The sequence below is a fragment of the Eulemur rufifrons genome, chromosome 14, assembly GCF_041146395.1.
Source record: "Eulemur rufifrons isolate Redbay chromosome 14, OSU_ERuf_1, whole genome shotgun sequence".
NCBI lineage: Eukaryota > Metazoa > Chordata > Mammalia > Primates > Lemuridae > Eulemur > Eulemur rufifrons.
Window position 1 is genome coordinate 3381612 of NC_090996.1, and position 24554 is coordinate 3406165.

The window sequence follows — 24554 nt, forward strand, 5'->3', positions numbered from 1 at the left end:
CTGTGTCTGGCCTCTCTGACCTGCCATCAGCCAGTCTAGCTGGGGAGGAGGGATTTGCCATCTGGATGGTCCAGCCCCTCGGGGGTCCCTTCTCAGACCTGCCGTGAACCCAGCTCCCAGGCGAGGCCTCTGTATCTACAGCTCTTCATCTAAGAGGCAGGCCAAATTGAAGTGCAGCTCCCTCCCGCCCCCCACCGCCTGCAGTGGAGCACTGTCTTCCTCGGAGCCCAGGCTCTGTGACAGGGCAAAAGCCACACATAGTGGACATGACCTGGACTCTGGCTGCACCATCTGTCGGTACAGGCGTCACGGCCAGCGTCTCCCCCAGGCTGCGAGAGGCAGGCTCCTGCATCTGAGCACTCGCTGATGCTGGTGGCTTGTGCTGGGGGCTGTGCTTTATGGGAAATCGATATCTCCAGGCTCTGCAGCGCCCCTCAGTGTGCTGACCCCTGCACTCGGAGGGGCCGGGGGAAGTGAGATCACAGGTGGGAACCACAGATTCACACCTCACCTCGTCACATGCTGGGTGGGCAGTAAGGCCCCTTCAGGGTCCCTCAGCCTGGCCTGTCGGTGACCTCCTTTGAGGAGGAGCGGGTGGAGGACCACTGGCCCGAGGGGCCGTGGCTGGGGTCGGGGGCTGCTTCAGGAGCAGAGACTGGGGCACCCCTGTCCCCTGCCTTCGCCCAGAACGCTGTTTGGCTCCCTTTCTGAGGGCAGAGCTTTTCAAAGTCAGCCACGGCCTCTGAGTCTGCTCCGGAGGTCTTGCTGTGAGTGGAAAATTTCCTCTAGACTGTGGCAATAAATAGGTGCTCAATCTTAGTTTGGGTGTGATCTCGGGTTTCCGTCTTTGCCTGAGTCGCCGCTGCATTCCCGGGGGAATTTGCAGAGGCTGAGCCACGTGCCTCGGCCCAGTCCCCATGCCCACCCGCGCTGACCCCTTGCAGGGCCAAAGAACACAGCAGGCTCCTTCTCCCGCTGTCCTCCTGTCACCCCACACCGGTGAGGGAGTCCAGATGAATTCGTCCCCGGCCTGGCACCCACTGTTTTTGGTGTTTTGTTGTTCCCAGCCTGTCTTCTGCGCGGCTGGTGCATGTTCTCACGGCCTTGCCCGCCTCCCATTCCCCTGCCCACCCCCTCAGCTGGCCAAGTAGTCGCGGACAAAGGGCCAGGTGTGTCTCTCTTTGTTCTCGGCGTGGAGGGGTCTCAAGACCTCTCATTTCAGTCTCACTGTTGAATTCTTCATGTGGGGAAAATCTCAGAGTGAGGAAGGCTCTGGAAGTCTCTGGTTCCGCTGGTGTCCCCGTACTGCACATCTGGACAGCGCCGTCGGCAGGCCGATGGCCGGACACACCTCTGGGGAGGGGTCTGGCTGCTTGTTAGATAGGAGAGACTGGGGTGCTGAGGTGTGGGGCCAAGGAGCAGCGGAAGGCTCTGGAAGAAAATTATGTAGATCTAATGACTTTGCTTGACCTTGTCACATTGGAGCTCAGAGTCCACTTAGAAAATGTCTGTGTTTTTCTGCGGCACCACGATAAATGGGTGAGATCTCGCAACCGTGTAGGTGGGACTCGGCTGCTCAGGGTCTTGTCTGATGCCCCAGGCTAGAGGGGTCTCTACTGTGCTGAACTGTAACCGATTCCGCTGCCTGGTTGAGAATCTGACCCATCGATCTTCCGGGCAGCCTTCTCTCCCCTCTCCCTCTCCCTTTCCCTCTCCCTCTCCCTCTCTCTCTCTCTGTAGGGACGGTGGTGCCCGTTGTAGAGGGGCAGAGAAAAGAACAGGGCTGTGGAATCCTCTGGGGCTCATTCTATCCAACCTTCTCTCCAGAGGAGAAAGAACCGTGGCATCAAATTAATTCCACACCTTCTGTGAAAGTTGAAATGAGTTTGGATTCAGTGGAAAATCTGGTCAGGGCAGATGTTGCCCCAGCTGTGCAGGTCTCTGTGGGAGTCAGGGACGAGGGATGGAGGCAAAGGCCTCCCTAGGCGGCCGGCAGCGGGCTCTGGCCTTCCAGCAGCCTGACATTTCATCTTATCAGGAATCCAGGACTTCCCTGGGGACTCAGCACCCCTGAGGTTCCTATCGCAGCAGGAAAACACGTTCAGTTCTCTGCTCTTCCACCGCGACGCCGTAGAGCCCGTGAACATGAGAAGTCCCGTTGCAGAGGGCCTTGTCACAGATTTGGGGGGACATCGACTGCAGGGAGGGCAGGTGGGAAGGATTGTACTCTGGAACCAATGGAGGACCCACACTTATTCATTTAGCAAACATTTGTCGCGCATCCCCCCGGGCCCAGGCTCCGTGCAAGGCCTGGTGGGAACAGCAAGAAGCAGCGGCTGCCCACGAAAGGCTCAGCGTGTAAACAGGCGAAAATCATTCCCAGTGGGAACAGCAGTGACAGCAAGTTCTGGGGACAGGGGCCAATGATGCCCCAGAGAGGCTCCCCTGAACTGGCAGGGGGGTGGACCAAGAGGAGCCAGCTTGCAGTTGGCACCACGTGTTCTTCCCTCTGAGTCAGTCTAGGACAGGGGACCCCAGAAAGGCCGGGGGAATCCTTTGACTCACCTCCACCGTTTGCACCTGACTCCTGGACACAGTAGCTGCCCAGACGAGAAAAACAGAGGGGCTCCTGAGACAATGATCTTCGCCTGTCAGGGCCACCGCGCCGCCTGTCCTTAGTCAACCTTTCTGTTTCTGTAACGCCTAGAGGCTGCGGTTCCCAGCATGCAGTCAGGCCGAGAGCAGAGCAGGAAGGCTCTGCTTGTCACAGCCGTGGAAAGCATCCTGGGGACGGCATGTGCTGGCAGAAGGGTCCCCTTTCTACACTGGCCCTTTACGTTCTTTTGTACAACTTGGGTGAGCATCAGAATCCCCTGGAGGGCTTGCAAGTCCAGGGTGTGGGGACCCGCCACTGAGTCTCTGAGTCAGTAGGTCTGGGTGGGGCTGGAGAAATTGCATTTCTCACCAGTTTCTAGGTTCTGCTGGTCCAGGGAACACACTGTGAGGATCACTAGGCTAAACTAGTCAAGGATGAACAACGGTCTCCCTGCCTTAAAAGAATCGCGCTACCTGAGCAAGAGGCCGTCTGTACCCAACCCAGCGGCACCGGAGGAAATGCCTGCAGGGACAGCAACTCCAGCTAATGGATCTTGCATCTGGATTGTTCGTTTCAGAAACAGCAGCAGCAATAGCATTAGATTAATTAAAACTTAGCCGGGCCTGAGGAAAATAGACACGGAGGAGGAGAAACCTCTGAAATTACCTCTGAAAATTCACTCCGGTGAAAATGGTAGGAGATGTCTGCTTGGTGTTCTTTCATATTTTAATCTTTAAAGGTAATGCAAGAGATTTGGGATTTTTTTTTTTTTTTTTAAAAGCAGCAACAATAGCAGTCTGGGGCACAAAGGGAATGAACTTAAATAACCTGAATATCCAATGAACCAAAACAAAACCACAGAATTAAAATCTTTAATAGAGACAGTAAGGAGAAGAATTAACCATACAGAGAAAAATTAGGGATGTGAAATACAAAGCAAAGAGGTGAAAGTTATTAAAGGAAAGGTGAAAAATATAGAAACAAAGAATAGAAACCTAATTAAGAACAATTTGTTTTTCAGAGGAAAGAACTAGATAGAACAAGAGGAAAGCAATAATCAAAACGGTCTCTTAGAAGCAGGCGGGAGGCAGAAAATGCCCCCGGTGTAAAAATTAAAAGCCCTCGGCCACCTCTGGCCAAGGCTAATGCAAACACGTGAACCTGAACGTGGCGTGGAAGACTTTTTTTTAATTTTAAGGATAAGGAAATATTCCAACTAGTGTCGAGGAAGAAATGAATGATCTTCAGAGAAAAAACTTGAGTCACCGTCAGCCTCTTTTGTCCTCCCCTGCATTAAACAACAGAGGCAACCGGGGAAGTTTCAGCACAGCTTTGCGGGGGAAATTTGTGTGATTCTAGAATTTTATGACAAACTAAGTTGTCTGTAATGAGAGAAGGAAAAAAAGGTATTTTCCGAATTGTAAGAACTCAGAAAATGTAATGTTCACAAGTGCTTCATTATCTTCTAGTTTTAAAAGTTCTCCAGCAGGTATTTGGGTGACACAGTTAGACATTCAGAGTCAGGGCAGTCATAGAAAAATGGAAGTGAACATTGAAGTCAATTAAATATAACGAAGTAGCAGCAGCTGTTAGAAATTTTGTTACAAACTTGTGTAGCAGCCAAATACTATTCTAGAAGAAGATGCAAATGGTAGAAAAGGTGTCATAATAAATCTCAAATTAAACTTACAACGACTGAAAAGTGTTGGGTAAGAGGTAAGGAAATAAAAGGTAAATGAATCTTCTTATCACATACAAGGGAAGATGGGAGAATGAAATTTAGTTTTTTGAATTTGACAGTCTAAGAATTGGTGGCTTGAATAATGCATTTGATAAATGGAAAAACATCTGCCGGTATAATAAAAACTGGGACGCCTGTAGGTTCTTTGTACAAAAGACAAAAGGAAAATTAAACCATAAGGACAAGAAAGCAGGAGATAAAATAACAAAAGCACCACCAAACACGTTTCTAATAATATATGAAAATGGAATTATGCTCCACCGTTGGAAGGCAAAAAATTTCAAATCAGATTTTTAAAAAAAATCCAACTCTGTCTTCCTTGAGAGAAACACACCTCTAAAATATAACACAGAAAGTTTAAAAACCAAGCCAGGTGTCGTGGCACGTGCCTGTAGTCCCAGCTACTCGGGAGGCTGAGGCGGGAGGATCGCTTGAGCCCAGGAGTTGGAGGTTGCGGTGAGCTATGATAGCACCACTGCATTCTAGCCCAGGCAACAGAGAGAGACCCTGTCTAAACAAAAAGAAAAAAAAAGAAAGAAAGTTTAAAAACCAAGAGACAAAAATGTGGCAGAATTCCACTTAAATATGTTTCAATGACTGACGGTGTGTGGATGAGAGCCATGCCCTGCGCATTCTGTAACGGGGTCCCCCACCTGTTCATCTTCATGTCCCCTGAATGCCTTCCTTGGAGATTTTCATACTCCAGACGCTCTACCCAGGTGGTATCCTCCCTTCTGATGACTTTTCTCATCGTGTGTATGAAATGAATTCCAAATCTACATCATTAGCCCATATCTATACATCCTACTGCCTCCTGGGCTGTTCTATTGGGCTGTCCCATTGGGCTGTCCCTCAGGGACCTCCAAGGAATGCATCCAAAACTTAACTTGTCACCTTTCTTTCTAAGTCTGTTCCTTCTGTGTTCTCATTTATAAAGTCCGGGTGTCATCGTGAATGGTCCAGTCTCCTTCCTGCCCCACACACAAGGAGCCAGAGAGTCTTACTCACCTCTCTCCTACATGGCTCTTAGATCCTGTCTGCCCCCATGGTCCACTTGGTCTTGGAACCTGTTACACTGATGACCCCTGCCTGGTGGTCCTGCGCCTGGTACCAGCAAAGGGTAATTTTTCTCAAGTTCAAACTTGGTAAGTAATTTCTCTGAGGAAGAGTTTTGAGGGGATAAAGATAAAACCCAAAAGATAAAACCAAGCTCCATTGCTTAAAAACAAAACAAAAACACAGTATTACCATATGATTAATCAATTCTACATATTTACCCTAAAGAGTTAAAAGCGGTGACAGGAGCAAATATCTGCACAGTGACATTCATAGCAGTGTTATCCACAGCGGCCACAAGGTATTCACAGAAGCAACACAAGCGTCCACTGGTGGATAGATTGATAAGCAAAGTGTGGTCTAGCCATACAATGGAGTATTGCTCAGCCTTAAAAAGGAAGGAAATTCAGATACATGCCACCTTGAAGACATTATGCTAAGTGAAATAAGACAGTCACAAAAGGACCAAACTTACATAAAGGATCTAGAAAAGTCAAATTTCTGGAGACAGAAAGTAGAGTGGTGGTGGTCCTGGCTGTGGTGGGGGAGAGATGGAAAGAGAGCGTTTCGTGAGCAGAGTCTCAGTTTGGGAAGATGGAAGAAGTCCTGGAGTTGGACGCTGGTGGTGGTTGCAGAACAGCATGAATGTACTTAATGCCACAGGACTCTGTGCTTAAAAATGGATAAAGATAGTAAATTTTATGTTGTTTGTATTTTACCACAATAAAAAATAAATAAAAACAAGTCAGGCATGGTGGCACACTCTTGGTAGTCTCAGCTACGCAGGAGGCCAAGGCAGGGGGATCACTTGAGGCCAGGAGTTTGAGACCAGCCTGGGTAACATAGCGAGACTCCATCTCTACAGATAAAAGTAAAAATAAAGATATAAAAACAAACAAAAAAGCAGCCAAGCTCTTTACTGTGGCAGGCAGGGCCTTTATGGATTAGCGCCCACCCCACAGCACCCACCTTATTCCTTCCCACCCTCTGCTGACGGCTCCAAGTCTCAGGGGAGCCCGACGCGTTGCCACTCAACGTACCTGCCAAGCTTTGCACCTCTGGGCCTTGGTACGGCTGTTCCCTGCCCGACGTGCCCCTCTCCCCTCCTCGTCCTCCTCCCACATTCCCCGCCCCACCCACCTGGCGAACTCAGCCTCCTTCTCCTCTAGGTGTTTGATCACTTGCGTGTTCTCCGGGCAGCCTTCTGTATCCTCCTCCCCTCCCCAGGTGGTGCGAGGCCGTCCTGGGCTTCCCCTGCCCCAGCAGGTACCAACTGAAATACGATTGCTCATTGCCTTGTCTTTGGAGAGTGGGATCCATGTCTTGCTCACCTTTGTACACGCCCCAGTGTCTGCCGCAGAGTCGCCCCGATAACCGTTTGCTGAATTGGCATATAAATCTTTTTGCACCAAAGAATAGCCTCATTTACAAAATGTTTGGACTGTAGGAACAATTTCTGGAGATACAGTTCTCTTCAGACTGTAATACGCTGCTCATGGTTTTTGACAAATCAAGTCGTCCAAAAAAATAAGGTTATAGAAAAAAGAAGATTATAATTATGAGGTTACATGATATAATTAATAAAGATAAATATATTTATATAATTGACCTTACAGAGATTCTACTATAGTGGAAAATTCCTTAGGTTCCTAAAAATAACAGATATATGGGCCACATTTTCTATGCTCTACTAAATATAGAAGAAAAAAGACAAAAATCATAACCTACAAAAGAGAAACGAAATTATAAATGAGAAATGGGCTATAATAACTATTGAGAGGAATCTGAAATTGTGGAGCTACTGTGGATAGTTACATACTGATGATAATGAATATCTTGTGGCTGGTTTTCCAAAAAAATACAAAATTCCAAAATTGACTCAAGAAAACTTAATGAGCTAAATAGACTGATAGCCACGGGGGAAATATTTGTTGGCATTGTGTCCTCATGGTTTTATGGTCATTTCTTTCAAACTTCTAAGAGACTGATATTCCACCAATATAGAAAACACATGGAATGCTGCCTAAGTTTGTTTAGATATTAGCATCCTAACAATAAAACATGACCCATAAAAGAAAAAATTTAAAAATAAAATAAAATAAAATGTGATCCATATAGCCAAAACTATAGTTTTCTAGAATCTGCATCCTTCCTTCTCTTCTCATAGCCCTTGGCCAGTCTTTTTGCCTGATTTGTGAGTTACAGCAAGCTCTCAACTGGTCAGAGATTTTCCAGGCACCACAATCTGCAACTATTCTTCCGGGAAATGGTTACTTGTTTTCTCAGAATCTCATTGATTTTGTCATTCTTCATCTGTAATTGTGGCAGGGGGTCCCAATATTCTTGTCTGTGCATTTTGCCAGCCTTCTCCCTGCAGCCAGGCTAACACCACCATGCTCCCTTACCCAGTGTAAGGGCGATTGTCCCATGGGCTGCACCTGAATCTGTATCAAAAGTCACTTCTGTGGTCATTAAACTCTCATGCAGAAAACAAGCCCACATTACACCTCCCATTCAGTTGTTTGTACTCATATAAATAAATGGCTTTAGACTGGAATCATGTAGGTGTTCCAGCAAGATTTAGTAACCCAGTTTCATTGGTTAGAACAAGGTGCCTACTTAAAGCAAGGTAGGAATCGTTTAATAAAGAAAGCAAAGGAAAAAATTGTCTAAAACTTTCTTTCATCATGGTCCAGACTAACTTAATTGATTTCATCCTTGGCAGAAACCCCAAAGTCTTAGTGGCTAATAACAAGGGTTTATTTCTTACTCAAATCACATGTTCTTCATGGGTTGGCTGAGGGTCTGCTCATGTTGAATTCATTGCAGGACAAAGGAGCAGCCCCCTCTCTGGTGTAACTGTTTTGAAAACAAAAAATGGCAAAATACACAATGGCTTTGAAACATCCCCTTAGACTTTTCATCATTTTCATATATCACTTTCACTCTCATTTAATTGGCCAAAGCCTTGTGTCAACAGGCAGGGAAATACAATCCTTCACAGGGAGGAAAAGCAAATACAATTGACCCTTTAACAATGTTGGGGTTAGAGGTAAAGTTGAAAATCTGCATGTAACTTCTGACTCCCCAAAATTTAACTACTCATAGTCTGCGGTTGACTGGAAGCCTTCCCAAGAACAAAAACAGGTGATTGACACATATTTTGTGTGTTATATGTTTTATATACTGCATTCTTATAATAAAGTAAACCAGAGAAAAGAAAATATCATTAAGAAAATCATAAGGAAGAGAAAATATGTTTATTATTCATTAAGTGCAAGTGGATCATCATAAAGATCTTCAATGTTGAGTAGGCTGAGGAAGAGGAGGAAGAGGAAGGATTGGTTTTGTTGTCTCAGGAGTGACAGAGGCAGAAGAAATAAGTGGACCCGTGCAGTTCAAGGGTCAACCGTAATGGAAAACAATGCACCCTTTTACAGTCCACACTCTTGCTCATAAGTGTTCATTTCCCTCCCTTCAGCTACAAAATATACTCATCCCATCCCCAAGGGAGACACCCCAAAAGTCCCATCCAGTTACAGCAAATCCAAGATTAGAATCTCATGCGCACCAAAACTGGGTGAAGCTCTTCTTGATCTGGAGACATAGAAACTAAAAAAGACAAATTACCGCCTTTCCCCCCCACACACACTCAACATAATGGTGGTGGACCGGGGTCAGGCCAGCCACCAAAAACATTCCCATGCGGGAAGCAAAAAATGGGAGAAACATAGCAGTCGGTGGCTCAGAGCAATTCTGAAATCTGTTGGACAGACCTTAGGGTGAGGAATGTTCCTTAATTAGACCCTAGTTCTGCTTCCTGGAAATTGCTCTAGATATCATTGTTATCCATGATTTCCACCTTCACCCTTTGGAAGAGCTGTCCTTTCCAGTCTTCTTGTCCTCATCAGACAAGGGCATTGGACAATATGCCCTCCTTGAGGCCTATCCTCAAGGGTGGCCTATCCTCATAATTGCTGGTGCCCATAGGATCGTTTTAAGTTTTGAACAGTTATAGTGTCTTTTAATCCAAGGCTGTTGGCTCTTGGCCAGTACAGCTCTCTCAAGAACTTAGTCATATTTTTATCTGACTCCAGTCGGTTGATGCTAATAGCTACGTCCACAATTACTTTTGAGACATACCTCTCTCTAAACTTAATAGCAGGCTTCCAGGGAGAGCCACTCAACATATTCAGAGGTTTTAACAAGGGGCACTGATTTGTTTTAATAGGCCTGTATTATTATTTAAAGCATTGTCTTAACTTTGTCTCTTACTAGTCAGAAATGAGAAACAGTTGCTTCTTTCAACCCTGCAAGACCAGGAATTTCTGGGTGGTTTTTATTCCAAATCTGCAAACCAAACAATTCTTTCCTGAGCTCATCTCTTTCTTGCAGTACCCTGTTGGATGCAACTAATTGCAACCAGAGCATGCTGTTCCCCAACCTTTTTTTTTTTTTACCTAAAGCCACAGACTGATTCAATATATATCTGTCCTCCAAGTTAATGACAGGCAACAGTTTTACCAAACGTTTTGCTGTTGTATAACATGGATTGCTACCTTTCCAGCCTCCAGTCACAGTTTTCTTATTCTCCACGTCCTGGCTCTGGAAACAATACATCATATTTTAGCATTTTTGTTATCATAGCCTCTCCCTTCTGTGTACTAATTTCTTTTTTTTAATTGATGCATAATTGATGTGCATAGTTTGAGGGTACATGTGATTATTTAATGTCCATGTACTAATTTCTGTCTTTCTGACTTAGACAGCAGTGGTCTAAGTTATGCTGTGGTAGAAACAAGCCCAAATCTTTATGGTTATTAACAAAACAGGGTATTTATTCCTCATATGACCTGTCCTTTTCGGATGGCTACAGGCATTCTCCATTGTGCTCTCATTCTGGGACCCAGGCAGAAGGAGCAGCCCCTATCTGGGGCATGCTATTGTCACAGTAGAGGGAAAAGAACAAATGATAGAACCACAGAGCGACTCCTGAAGCTTTTAACTGAATGTGGCATATGTGACTTCTACTCGTATTTCATTGGCCAAGAAAGTGACTTGACCAAACTGGACATAAATGGAGTAGGAAATGTCATTTAAAAGACCATCAGGATGACTTAAGAGTAGAAAGGAGAGCTGTATTAGTGTTATCAGTTTGCAGACTGGGAAGAGATAGTCTCCGGTGTGGACCAAAGGTGTTCTCGCCTCAAAGAGGGAAAGGTCAGGTTTGGTTTTACACCTCATAGGGTCTGTATTACACAATAGAGTCATACATATTCAGCAGGTTTGGGGGCAAAGCTATACATATTTATGAGGGGAGTCAAGCACATGTGCAACGAGTAAACATATATGTAACATACATCCCATGTTCACTTTGGGGCAGGGTTTTAGCATTAAAATGAGGTGGAATTTGGTTGGCTCTTTTCACCAAAAGGTGACCTATAGGACACAAAGACAGTTTGTACACAGCCTCTATCAGCTGCTGGAACTTGCTTATGGGGAAAGAAATGTTTGGGCCAGTCCTCTGTCCATGCAGAGTTGTAGTGGTCTGGATTGTAAATCAGAGTTGGGAGGAGTCTAACAATTTGCTCCCTCATAACTGCTATTGTCAGGGAGTCTAGCAAGGATGTGGTTTTCCTTATAGCCCTAGGAATTTAGGAAGTTGCCAAGCCAGCCAGGCCTGGAACCCTGGACCCTTAGGTAACTTTGGTATCTTTAACCTTAGGGTCTATCTTGGTTGATAAAATGGTACCACAGAAAGTACATCCTCTTCCTGGGAGGGGCAGGACACAATCAGGAATTCTCCACCTTCTCTTCAGCAGCTCTTGTTCGTAAACATGGCTTTGAACTTGTGTTCTGTCTTGTTGGAACAAGACACATACTCAAAGCAAGATGGGAATTGCTGGTTTCTTGGTAGATGATCACATTTTTAGAAGCATATGCATTGTACGAAGGGTGACACCACACCAAAGGACGTGAGATGTGGAGGGTTAACAGCAGATGGCTGGTCGAGTAGGAAACCAAACCAGCAGGTGGCATTTTTTCCTCCAAGAGTCTAAATTGAGGGGGATACGTTCCACTCACTGTGTTCCTAATAAGTCCCTGCAAGTTCACAAGTACGCTTGCAGCGGAACAGGATGGAAAACTGCTCATCTGATATCCTCAAACGCTGAGACAAGTTTCCGCAGAGGAGCTGTCGGGCTTGCCAGTCCTGCCCAAGCCGACTCCGCCTCCCCACATGCCCACGACCATCTCTCTGCTCTTTCTCCTCACAGTTTGACATGCAGAGGATAACTCTGGAAGAGCTGAAGCACATTCTCTACCACGCCTTCCGGGACCACCTCACGATGAAGGACATTGAGAACATCATCATCAATGAGGAAGAAAGCCTGAATGAGACCTCGGGGAACTGCCAGACAGAGTTTGAAGGAGGTAGGTGTCCCTGCTTCCGCTTCTCCCCAGGCTAGGATAGGCCAATGCACTGGATTTTCCATATGAAAAACATGTTTACGCTCTCCTGGGTGAAGTGGCCTTGTGCTGAAGCCAAAAATCCAGGCCTGAGGTTAAAAGATCCTTTTTGCAAAGATGCACTGGGTTCTTTTTATTCTGTTTTTTCCCTTAAACTTTGCATTTTGCAGGACCTCCATGGACCCTGTCCCTCCTCTAGTGACTCTTTGAGGTCTGTGTTTGGATGTGTGGTTTTATGGTGTTTGCCTTTCCTTGGTGGGGGCTGCACGGGGTGGTGGAAAGAGCTTGTTTGGGCTGTTGGCAAACTCACGTCAAGGCCGTTGGCTAACTGTGTGACCAAGGGGTGTACCTTCTCTGTGGTTCCTCATCTGTGAACATCAGGACACTAACACCTACTGCACAGAATCCTTAGACTGGATGACCCACCTCTGTGCTCCCAAATGCACTGGCCACAGAGTTCTTGCATGGACTCAACCAAGGGGTTGCAGAAGAAATAAGGTTCTCCTGAAGCCAAAAAAGGGATCCATCAAAAGCCATTTTTCCTGGGCTCACAGAAGAAAACTTAACGGGGGGAAAAAGCCTACCTTATCTCCTAATCAGTAGGGAGTTCCCGGGAAGCTAAATAATTCAATACCTCTTTCCAACTTGGAAAATCAGATCTGCTTTCACAGCTTTGATGTACAGAAAAAAAATTTTAAATTACATTAAAACATCATAGCAGGCTATCAGCAACATTTTTGTTCAATGCTGACATTTCTTAAGGAGGTCAAACTATTTTTTTCTTTCCTTTTCTCTGAACATTTAAACAAATCAGTGTATGTGGTTGGTAAGATTGTCACATAGACACCAGGACAACATTTGGTGGCCTGGTCTCGGCGCTGCCGCCCTGGAGCTGGGAGCAGTGTGGCAGGGAGGCTGCTCAGTGCTGAGCTGGCCCCAGGGGTCGGGACAGCTCATTCGGACCCAGGCTCCCGTCGGCCCAGTCTGAGATGAGCCGCTGCAACAGGGTGCCGGGATTACAGGCCATGACAGGAGGAAACAGGAGATGGCTTATACTCTGAGGTTACAAACAAGGGGAAGTAGTGATGACTGGGGCAAAGGAGAGAACAGTGGCCCCTTCTAAAGCCATCCGCATTCAAACTGTTCAAAAATTCAGTGTGCGTCAAACAAAACCCAGTTGTGGTCCAGAAGCTGCCTTGGTCTCCCTGCTGTGACAACAGGGCTGGGGCATCAGTGACTGTATTTGGAGCTGGAGCCGCACCGATCGTGCAAGGACAGGATCGGATGGTCACAGCCAATGCCATTTCCGGCAGGCCACGCAGGGAGCTTGGGAGGGTGAGCAGGGGGGAGGAGGGCGGGGGTTGGACTGAAACTTGGGGAAACAGCAGGCCTGGCCTCCCAGTCCCCTCGCACTCCCGGCTGACGGACTGTGTCACAGCACGTGAGGCTCCGGCCCCGAGCGCTCTCCAGATGGGTGCGAAAGGGTATTTCTGCGCGTCCTCGCATTGTCCACAAGAGCTTTTGTTTGTGGATCGGTGTTTTACTCAGAGAAATGTCACCTGCCTTAGTAATTTGGGAAAGGTCAGACTATACTGGGAAGTAATCTAAATTCTAAGCAATGCCTTTTTATTTCTCAAAAGCTCATATATTAATAAAATAAATGCCTGACGAAGGGGCTTCCAAACAGAAGTCTTGCTGGTCTGCTTCAATATTAGTACATACGACATTGCCAATCGCTGCCATTTGGGGGATAATTAATAAGTTCCAGGCACTGTACTAAGTGACTTAAAATTGATTATCTTATTTAAGAAAAGGAACATCATTTTGTAATTAGCACGCTGCTTTCTTGCATGACCTCTGTGACCTTGAGTACATAATCCCTTTTGCACATTTTCATGTCAGAGAAATATTTTTAAAGGCCTCGTGTCTTGGGACTGAAGGAGTCCATCCCAGACCCTGGGCTGACCTTGGCCGCCTCACTTCCATCTTGCTGTCACGTCCACTGGCCACAGACAGAGACCTGTTGGCATCTTGAACCCCTCCCTTCTTCTGTCAAGGCCTGACTGCACAGTAGCATCACTTCTGCCTCCTAAATCTCCTCCTCCTCTGAGCTTTGAGCCCTTTGGGGCCTCCACATCTCCCCCAAACTGTCACCTCTTCCCTGTCGTCCTGCCCACAGCCCACACTGCAGCCACCTCAGCCGCGCCCTCACCAACATCTCGGAGTGCCCCTCCCTCCCTGTCCGCCTCCTCCAGCCAAGTCTTGGTGAACCTAGCATCTAACTGTGAAGGGACAAGGTGGTTTCCTTTATTTCTTGCACGTGATGGAACTCTTCAAATTGAGGCTTCCTCGTGACCCCAGACCGACCGACGAGAGGGAAGAGAGCAAGTGGGGCCTTTCCCCTGGCCCCGGCGCCACAGTCAGGCCTCTGCTCTTGCTAATTCCCCACCTACCCCTGCAGCTCTTCCCTCCCGTCCTCGTCGGAGAAGGCAGGTGACCACGCCAAGCAGCTCCCCCATAAGCTGGGCTCTGCAGCCCTAGCTGAGTGACCATGGGGTGGGAATCCTGCCCCGTTTGGTCTGAGAGGAAGCATTCATCACAAAGAAGGAAACGCAAGGTGCAGAAGGTCCTTGCCGTCGGGAGGCGGCGGGCACACCTGCCTCTGAGCCAGGAAGGAGCGGGACACAGAAGCAACCGTCTCGTGGGGGAGCTGGAAGTCACAGACGCCCACATCGACGGCTGGGAGCTCGACAAAGTCGGGCTCAGGACTGAGACTCTGGAGCCTGGAAAAGGTTGGAAACGCTGCTGTGGGCAGCACAGGTGACACGGAGTCGTCGATTAGAAATTAACGAGAGGATTCGTGGATGCCACCAGCAGCATTTTACAGCGATGGTTCTATTTTTCATTTTTCTAAATCTTGGCTCTGATAGTTTTTCTTCTAAGGGGCGTTCAGATTCCCTTCAATAAGGCAGGCAATATCCATTATTCCTTCTACACAAACAGAAGAATAAAAAATAAAGGAAAAAAAAATAGGCCAGGATCCCAAAGGGTTTGGCACTCTTGACGGGAAAGGTTTTTGACTGGGATCCTTCTTTTAGTCTTTATTTGGGTTTGCTTTTGTTATCTTTACTTGCTTGATTTTTAGGTCAACACAAACAACACACACACACATACACACACAACCCACTGAGCCCCTCCAACATGCCAGCCTGCCAGGATCTTCATGAGAGGCAGGACCCTGAAGTCGTAGATAAGCAGCAACTTTTCCATTTGCTCCCAAGACAAAGACTAAGGAAACAGGAAGAAACTCCACGCTAGACAGAAGGCAAGCCTTCCTGACTTCTTCAGGAAACCCCGAATCGGGGGCTCACATCATGCATAGAACCTGCTTCGCGAGAGCACTGAAAGAAGTGCCCTACAGGAGCCCTTATGGAGGGAAGAGACTGGAAGAACATAACTTGGGGTTCCACAGTGGACCCTTCCCTCCTTCACACCTGCCTTCCAGAGGGGACATCACCCAGATGGAGTCTGGTGCTGACCCCGTGCCACCCGCTGTGCCGGGTGCTTTGTACACATGGGGTCATCTCGCCCCACTGAATTCGGGCCTCTCTGGCATTACCTACGAGTTAGAGGCCTAGACATCCCCAGGCCAAGGAGAATATTTGGTTAAAAGTAGGACTTCCATGCACTCCCAGCCCCTCAGATATTTCTGAATCCCTTTATTAAGATAAATTATGCTCAATGTACTTCTGTGTTACTTGACAATCTTTGTGTCCTATTTGGAAAAATAACCATTTATTCACCATAAAATGTTCGACACTGGAGGATGTGTCTGCCCGGAGTGCCCATCACCACCCATGCAAAATAAGAGAGTTTTAAGATGTTTCGCTTCGGTTCCACCACTTTTAATCACCAGACGTTTTCTCTTTGGAGAGCGTTGGCTCAGTGACACCGAGAGAGCAATGTGTGTTATTTGGCTCCGGTTGCTGGATATATGGGATGTCGTGGTCTTGTGGTTGTATCATCCATCTGCCAGTCACCGGGTCCTAATCAAGTGTTCCGATGACAAATTAGACTATGCATTAGCTTTGATGGTGCGTCCCTCCCGTGTGTTTACTGCTTACCCCATACTCATACAGCCCAGGAGAGGGGTGGAGGAAGAGTGTCCGGAGTGCCTGCCACGCCCTGGTCTTTTGTCAACACATGGGAATGACCCCTCAGCTTGGCTCTGAGACATAAGTTCTGTGGCCCCCGTGGTACCAGTGATGAAACTGAGGCTCGGCAAGGTGAAGTAATTTGTCCAAAGTCAAATGGTGCTTAAGGATTTTGAAGGTGGGTCTACCTGCCACAGCCTCTTCATTTGTCACCCTGGGTCATGCATCCGGCTTAGGCATTTCAGAGTCTTCACGCAGAACGGCACCTCGTCATCCGTACTCACTTTCCATGGCGTTGCCACTGAAATCGTACTATCTTTGGAAGTTGAGTAGAAGTGCAGCAAGATCTGTGTGTGAGCCCTCTCAAGACACATCCCCCAAGTGTTGTCCCTAAATGGAATACCAGCTGTCAGATTTTTCTAGACATTCTGACAACACGCACGGGAGAAGGAAGGAAAGCAACATCATCAACTGAGGAATAAATAGTTTCTGTGAAAGACGGTAGAGCTGCTCTGAATCACCGAGTGCTTCCGCGTGATGGACACGAGAAACAAATGTCAGGGAGGCGACCGACGCAGGCCGGGTGGCCCTGGAAAGGTCACTGGGCCAGATGTGTGGGTTCAGTTCCCAGCTCTGTGCCAACTAGCTGTGCTGCCCTGGGCATGTTTCTTAACCTCTCTGAGCCTCATTTTTCTCATCTTTCCAATTCATAGACTGAACAATGACGGTCATATTGAGATACAAAAACTTCTGGGCTCAGTGGAAGGTCAGAAAGACTTTTGCTTTTGCGGTCAAATCCAAGGTCCCAGCTCAGTCACCCCCGCGAAGTCACAGCATTCCTGCCAGGCCATCAAATGCACACCTAGATGCTCAGACCTGCCCCTTCACCCGGCCATGCACAATGAGCATCTCGCGTCCATCCAAATGAAAAGGGCACAATATGTCACCTGCGCCATCTGCTCCCAGCTGGCCTGTGCTGGGCCCTTCCTGAAATAACACCTCTCTCCTTGGGCGGATGCAGGAGGTTAAGCTGCAGCTGAGGTCAGCAGCCAGTGGTGAGACAGGAAAGAATTTTCAAAGAGATTTGGGACTTCAGATGAAAAAAGAATTTTTCTTCTGTTCGGGGATCCTTCACAGCAAACCTGTAGGAAAGTTTTCTAAGGAGTGATGAGCTTCCGAGACACGGGACAGAGACCTGCAGAGCTGTCTTTGATCAGCACCAGAGACAGAGCTGGGTAAGCGTCCAGCGCTGCACTCAGGCCCCGCCTGGCGTAAAGCCCTGCCTACCGTGTGCTCACCTGAGTAAGGCACTTACGTAAATACCGGGAGCCTCGCTGACTTCATCCGTGCATCGGGAACCATGATATGAGCCCCTCATTCAGTTGTTATCAAATGGGGTCTTACATGACAATATTTAGCACAAAGCTTACATTAGTAAGCATGGGAAACAAAAAAAAAAAAAAAAAAAAAAAAACTAGCCAGTTCCCAGCTCCAGTTATCTCCCAGCTCCAGTTATCTTCTTGTTATTTTTTTATGTGGAGACATTGCCGAGGACATGCTGCTGCTGGAATGCCACATCTTCATGGGGCAGGGACGAGATGTACAGGGTTGGAGACTTCCTCTTGACACATTCATTCCTAAAGTCAAGTCACTGCCAACACTGGCACTATTAAGGATATTTGTCAAGACTCTTTGGGTTGCAAGGAAGAGAAAGGCAATATGGACTCCCTTAAACTAAAAAGCACTGGCTCAGAAAATAGGGGAGTCAAGTGGATGAACTGCAGGTGACCCAGACTTAAAAGAGCTCAAGCAACATCTCTCTCCTGCCCTCTTTTCCTTCCCTGCTCTCTCCTTCTCCCTCTCTCTATCCTTCTTTTCCTTCCTGTTGGCTTCGATCTTGGGCAAGCTCTCTCTTCATAAGGTGACAGGATTCTCTTTCTTAGGATTTATCTCTGTCCCAAGAAGGAGCTCCGATCAAACCTGCTTGGCTCCCGTGCCTACCCTGGACCAAGTCGTACTTTTGGGTACGACACCTCCCTAGTCTGGTTTGTGACAGCAGAGAAGGTGAAGTCAGGGACTAGGCTGGACTCCAATGGATGGAGTGGGGCAGATCCCAAAACAAAAGGCAAATTTTGTCATCAGGACAAGGGGAAGGGCTGCTGGAAAAGCCAGAACAATGGCTGGCACTGCACAAGGGTCTATGGCAAGACCCTCAAAGCAAGACACAGCTGTCTGGCGTCCAGCACACCTGGGATAAGGGGTGTGAGATTACGTGGTGGGGAATGGGTGGGCGGCTTCCGTGCCCACAAGTCAGAGTGACCTCTCTCGCACTCGACAGAAGCATCATGGAACCCACCGAGCTCACTCTCGTTCCCACAGAAGCCACCTCCTCCATCTCTCCCATCAGGTCTTATTTGGTCACCCGGGAATTTCTGCTATCATTGATTTACAGAAAATTCTCTTAATTAGTTCCATTTTAGGCTATGTCAATAGCCAATTCCGTAGAGTCATAAAATGTTAGATGTGGAAGGATCACAAAGCAACGACAGCACCCCGAGCTGGGAGCTCTGGCTTAGCGGGAGAATCACCTGTGCTGGGATGGGTACTGTTCTGTGTTTTAACATTCCTGAGCCCCCAAATCCCTGCCAGAAATATCACTTCTGTAGCTCTGCCGTGGAGCAGCGGATCAGAATGCTTGTGATTCTGATTTCTGTCACTGGGAGCCAGTGCCCGGGAAGACATGCAGCCCGGTTTCCAAACATCGAGATAGAAGCCAGAGGGATGATGAACCCATTATTTCCAGGGTCACCCAGCTGGTCCAGTGGCAAAGTCTGTGCAGACTACTGTCTCCAGGAGAAAATCCAAGAGCCACTGTCTGTCATGCGCTGAGTGAAGCAGTGTGAATCACTGTTAAAATAAGAAGAGGAAAGAACCAGTCTGTCGCTAGAGCTTGCAAACCCAGGTCCCGCTAACGAATCTGTCGTGCACGGAGCCTGTTAACCAGCTTTCAGGGAAACAGGAAACCCCACTTCTGTGTCCTCTGCGGCAGCCTCCCCAACCCACATTTCATCCCCAAATACTTTCTGGGCTCCTCCTGTGTTGAGTTCTGTGCTGGAAAGAACATGCAAGTCCTATGGGCAGACAAACATCGCCAGCAGCAGAACATGTCCAATAAGATCCAACAAGGAGTCGGTTCCTCAAAAGGTTAAGCATAAATTGTGACCCCACAATTCAACTCTTAGGTTTGTACCCAAGAGAATTAAAAACGTTATGTTCACACATAAACTTGTACATGAATGTTCATAGCACGATTATTTGTAATAGCCAGAAAGTGGACACAACCCAGTGTCCATCAACTGATGCGTGGACAAAGTGATATATCCGTACAATGGAATATTATTCAATCATAGAAGAAGAATGCAGTACTGACACACGCTACATATAACACGCAGGGATCTTGAAAAATTATGCTACGTGAAAGAAGCCAGACTCAAAAGGCCACATATGAAAGGTCTAGAATAGGCAAATCCACAGAGACCAAAAGTAGATTAGTGTTTGCCTGGGGCTGGGGACAGACGGGAGTGAGGAGTGACTGCTAATGTGTATGGGGTTTCTTTTTGGGGTGATGGAAATGTTCTGGAATTAGGTACTGGTGATGGTTACACAACTTTGTGAATATACTTAAACACCAGTGAATTAGATGCTCTACAAGGGTGAATGTTACGGTGTAGGAAACCATATCTTAATTAAAAACAAATAAATATTAAAAGCTAGACCATTACAAAGAATACATAAAAGGAGGCGGCAAGCCCTTAGAGAGCAGCATGTTCAGAAGAAACTTCGTGGGAAAGTCAGGTTTGAGCTGGGCCCCCCCCAAAAGAGAGGGAAGGTCAGAGGGAACAGCAAGGGGGCCTGCTTGGCTGGAACAGAGGTGGCTGAGAGAAGGGAGGCAGAAGATCTAGAAGCAGAGGAGGGAAAGTGAATAAGAGTGAGCTGTGGTCCTACATGCTGAGTGTAGGGGCCGAACAGGCTTCTCCCAGCAGCCCGCAAAGGGGGCCTTTGCAGGAAGGCTGCGGGGAGCGGGAATGCGTACAAGCGCTGCTTTAGAAAGGTGAGTCTGGCTGCAGTTCAGAATGAATGAAGGAGGGAAGGGACCAAAACAAAGTTTTGGGAGCATCTGAGATATGCTCAGCCCTGTGGTACAGGCTGCAGAGAACTTGAGGAAAGAACCGCAGACATTTCCTCCTGCCCCAGGGGATGTGAGAACGAAATCTTGCATTTCTAAAGCAATTTATAGCTTTCACTTTGATCAGCTCGTCAATCTTTCGGAAATAATTCTTGAGCAGAGCAGCTCCCTTTGCAGAGAGAGAAACTGAGGCTCAGATAAGTTCAGTCGCTTGCTCAGGCCTCCTAAGTGGTGATTAGGAGAAGTCAGATCTTGGACTCCCAGTGTATCCCAGGCTGACCTATAGTGTTCTTGGGGAAACAAAGAATAAACACCAAAAATAAACAAATATGCAAAAATATAGTGGAGTGCAAATACATGATAGCCAAAGACAGGCCTTGAATTATTATGAAGAAACACATGACTTAGTGCTAGGTTACTCTTTATCAACCACCCAAGGTCTGAAGTGGATTTTCTTTGGAACTTTCTATTGCTAAGCAGATCAAGAAGAGTTTGTAGGCCTGGCACAGTGGCTCACACCTATAATCCTAGCACTTTGGGAGGCCAAGGCAGGAGGATCGCTTGAGGCCAGGAGTTTGAGACCAGCCTGGGCAACATAGTGAGACCCTGTCTCTACAAAAAAAAAAAATTTTTTTAATTAGTCAGGTATGGTGGCACTCACCTGTAATCCCAAGTTCCAGCTATTTGGGACGCTGAGGTGGGAGGATTGCTTGAGCCCAGGATTTCGATGTTACCGTAGTGAGCTAAAATTGGGCCACTGCACTCCAGCCTGGGCAACAGAGCGAGACTCTACCTAAGAAAAGGAAGAAGAATTTGTGCACAAGTTTTGAACCTGGTTATTACAGTACGCTCTGGGCTCAAATCTCTCCTCCACCACTTCCCAAGTGACCTTTGACTCCACTTCTCAGAGCTTCAGGCTCCTCACTGTCAGATGAAGACAAACCCAAAACACGTAACACAGCACCCAGCCCGCTGAGGTGGTTGTTCAATAAGGAAACAGGAGTTTTTAAAAAGTGTACACAAGGGAGTTAGCATGTGTCAGGCACAAGCGATTTTCCAGTACCTTCCTGTGCCCTTGACCCTCACAACAAGGTAGATCTTACTACCCCCATTTTATAGATGAGCAAGTTGAGGCCAACGGAAATTACCTTGCTCTAGTTCACACAGCTAATGTGAGGGATAATCACGATTCAGGTTTCGGTCTGGCTCCAAACTCATTACTTTTTACTTAGCCACACAATTTATGGGATGTCAGAATTCCGTGTAAAACTATTGTCATCAAGGTGCAGGGTGTGAATTACAGGCTCAAATGAAAGTCTGTTTCCGAGCCACCGTGACCAGCTAATGAGCTAGAAGCTCCTGTCTGCTTTCGGGACATGGGTCTAGATTCCCCAGGGGCTTCCTCCTTCCTTATCTCTCCCCTCCCACTGCTTTGAGGGATTTTTAGGTCAAAGCTGCAGCTGTTTTCCTGGGGGATAATCCTGTTGCCTGCAACCCTGTTTTCTGAGTGACCTTCACAAAGAAGGGTTCCAGCAAAAACTGTCTCCCTCTGCCCAGTCACTCAGTTTCCCCAAAGCTTCCCGGTGGCCCCGGGGACAGAATGGCACGGGACTGCTTTCAGAGGTGTTTCTGTGCGAGGCGCTTCCCAGAATACGTGAGCCCGAAAGTGTTAGGATTCGCCACTTCCACATCCTCGCCTTGTTCTCTGCTTCGGTCCTTGCCTTCTTAAACACCACCTCCCTTTTCCTTCCTGAGACTTGGCATCTTCTGACATTTGCCTCCTCCTGGGAGGAAGCCCATCTCTGCACTTGGGGTGTTTTCTTCCTCCAGGTAAGAACTTAGAGGATCTAAGACCTGTACCCAATCAGCAAGTAGAGAACTAGGCCATGGATACTTTAAATCACTCAAGGGAAGCAGAAGTCCAGAGGATCTGGAAGGATTAAAGATAACAAGACAAGACCTGTGAGATGATGGCAGAAATAATCAACAAGCGCAGTGCTGGGGGGGGGAGGGGCCCCGCCTCTCGGTGAAGTGTGGCTTCCTGGAGAAACCGTCCTGCTCCTGCCATTTTTAGAGATCCCGTGACAAGTCCTGGGGCCTCTTCTCCCAGGGGAATCTCTGTTTGCCTTTGGAAACATGGCCAGCTTCCTACTTCTTCCCTGTTACGTCCAGGGGTTTGGAGGAGCCACTAAATGTCAAGGGCAAGAGGTACTTGAGACTCAATGTTTTTTGTGTTCTCCAAAGCATGTGGACACCACCTTGACCGTCTTCATTTGCCCGTCTTCTTTAACAGCTTCATCTAAAGAATCATCTTCTCCAACACCCAAGACCCAATGTCCCAAACACACACACACGCACAAATATGCACACCTCTCCTGTCCCCAGCAACTCCACCCAGGCCTACTGAATCAAAAACTCTGGACGTGGGGCCCAGCCGTTGCCTAATCACCCAGCGAGCTTGTTAAAACACACTTTTCTGGCCTCCGCCCCAGAGATCCGATGCAGTAACTGTGCAGTGGGGCCGAGAACCCATTTGTATCAGACTCCCAGATGGTGCTGCTGCTGCTGGTCTAGTGAGTAGCACTGGGGTGGGTGGCTTCTTGCCCACCTCTAGGGCACAAATATCTTCTGCATGCTAAGTGGTGAACCGGGCGTCCAGGAGAGGCCTCTGCAGGACAGAGCGGGAGGGAGGAGGTGCAGGGGGAAGGAAGAAGGGAAAGAAATTCTGACGCCGGAGTGGAGCTCAGGTTCCCTTCTGAGAAGCAGCGCCTGGGAAGAGACCTGCTCCAGCTCAGCGAGCTTCATCAACACTGTTGTTTCTTGTTACTTCCGTTTTCCTGTTTCTGGCCCATATTATTAATGGTAACCCGCTAATTAATGCCTTTTTATTGAGCTCTATGCATGATTTCTTATAGGTCTTTTAAGAATGAGGGTGTGAGATGTGGCACAACAGAAGATTAAGAGAAAGAACCCCCCCAGACCCACAGTCGGACCCCTGGGGCCACAGGGAGGATCTGGGGACAGGACCTCCTGCCCCAGAATATCTGAGAGGGTTTGTGCCTCCCTGTCCTCAGGTAGTGCTGTCCACAGAGTACACGGTCCCCACCTCTCAAACTTTACAGGACCCAAGGTCACACGGGGGGCTTGTTAAACACAGATCTCCGGGCCTCAGGGCCTCTGATTCACTAGATCTGGGGTGGGGCCTGGGCAAGAATCTGCATTTTTAATAAGCTCCACGTGATTGGGGATGCTGCTTGCCCAGGGACCCCACTCCAGAGCCACCGTGTGGATATCTGCAGTAGAGTCCTTTTGACTAACGGCAACCCAAGAACAAGCTCAGGAAAGGTAAGTTGCGCCCAGCCCCACACGAAGGTGCAGGGCAGCATGGGAACTGGCGCTGTCGGTATCAGCTGCAGAAATGGACACAGCAACGACAGGATGGTGCCTTTTATGAAACTCACTCTGGAATGTTCCATAATTTCAGGCTCCGAAAGTCACTCTGGCTCTATGACATCAGGAAGTTTATGCCTTACTGTGAACATCACATCAGACACGGTTTTTGTTGTATTGATAGAATGTTCCCCATGTCATGCCTTTTACCAGAAGGCTTGGTGTGCGGGCTCCGAGACAGCCGTCCCGCAAGCGCCTGTCGACTTGATTTGACCAAGTCTCATCCCGCAGGACTCGCTCGGGCTGGGGAAAAGGTGCCACCGTGTCTCACTGTGTCCTTTCTCTCTTGTCTCTTCTCCCCACCCCTCCCCCCATGTCATCCCCCCGTGTCCCTGCCCTGTGCGCCCCCACCCCAGTGCACTCCCAGAAGCAGAACAGGCAGACCTGCGTGCGGAAGAGCCTCATCTGCGCCTTCGCCATGGCCTTCATCATAAGCGTCATGCTGATCGCGGCCAATCAGATCCTCCGGAGCGGGATGGAGTAGCGGCCGGCGGCCCCAGCGCGGCCCCCGCGCACGCACGCGCGCCGGGGCGGACTCTTCCTGCACGCAGCAGACACGGACCTACGGGTGGATGCGGACGCGGATGCGGGGACAGTTCAGGCAAGAACCCAAGCTTGAGCGCAGCTGGGGTTGCAAATCAACTTCATCTCCTTGGCAGGGACACAAAAGGGCTGTCTTCAATGCTTTAATGGTTTTCGTTTCCTAATGCAATAAATAGCCAGGAGTTCCGAACTTTTGCTTCACCAGTAGTAACTCTAAAAAAAAAAAAATCTTCATCTTCATCTCGGAATTCCAACGGCCATCCAGGTGTCATGGTGAGAGAGCGAGAGAGAGGTGTGAACACGCAGTCACTTCCACACCCCATTCTTTCAACCCAGGGGGCGACAGGAGACCCCCTCACT

General features: G+C 48.0%; 1 protein-coding gene across 1 annotated transcript in view; it reads left to right on the forward strand.

Moving 5' to 3' along the window:
- CALN1 (calneuron 1) overlaps positions 1-24135 on the forward strand; it is a 419060-nt gene extending 394925 nt beyond the window's left edge. The window contains exons 5-6 of the mRNA XM_069486834.1: positions 11669-11825; positions 24008-24135. Coding sequence (XP_069342935.1) covers positions 11669-11825; positions 24008-24135 — 285 coding nt within the window. The remainder of the gene's footprint in view (positions 1-11668; positions 11826-24007) is intronic.
- The last annotated feature ends 419 nt before the right edge of the window (positions 24136-24554 follow it).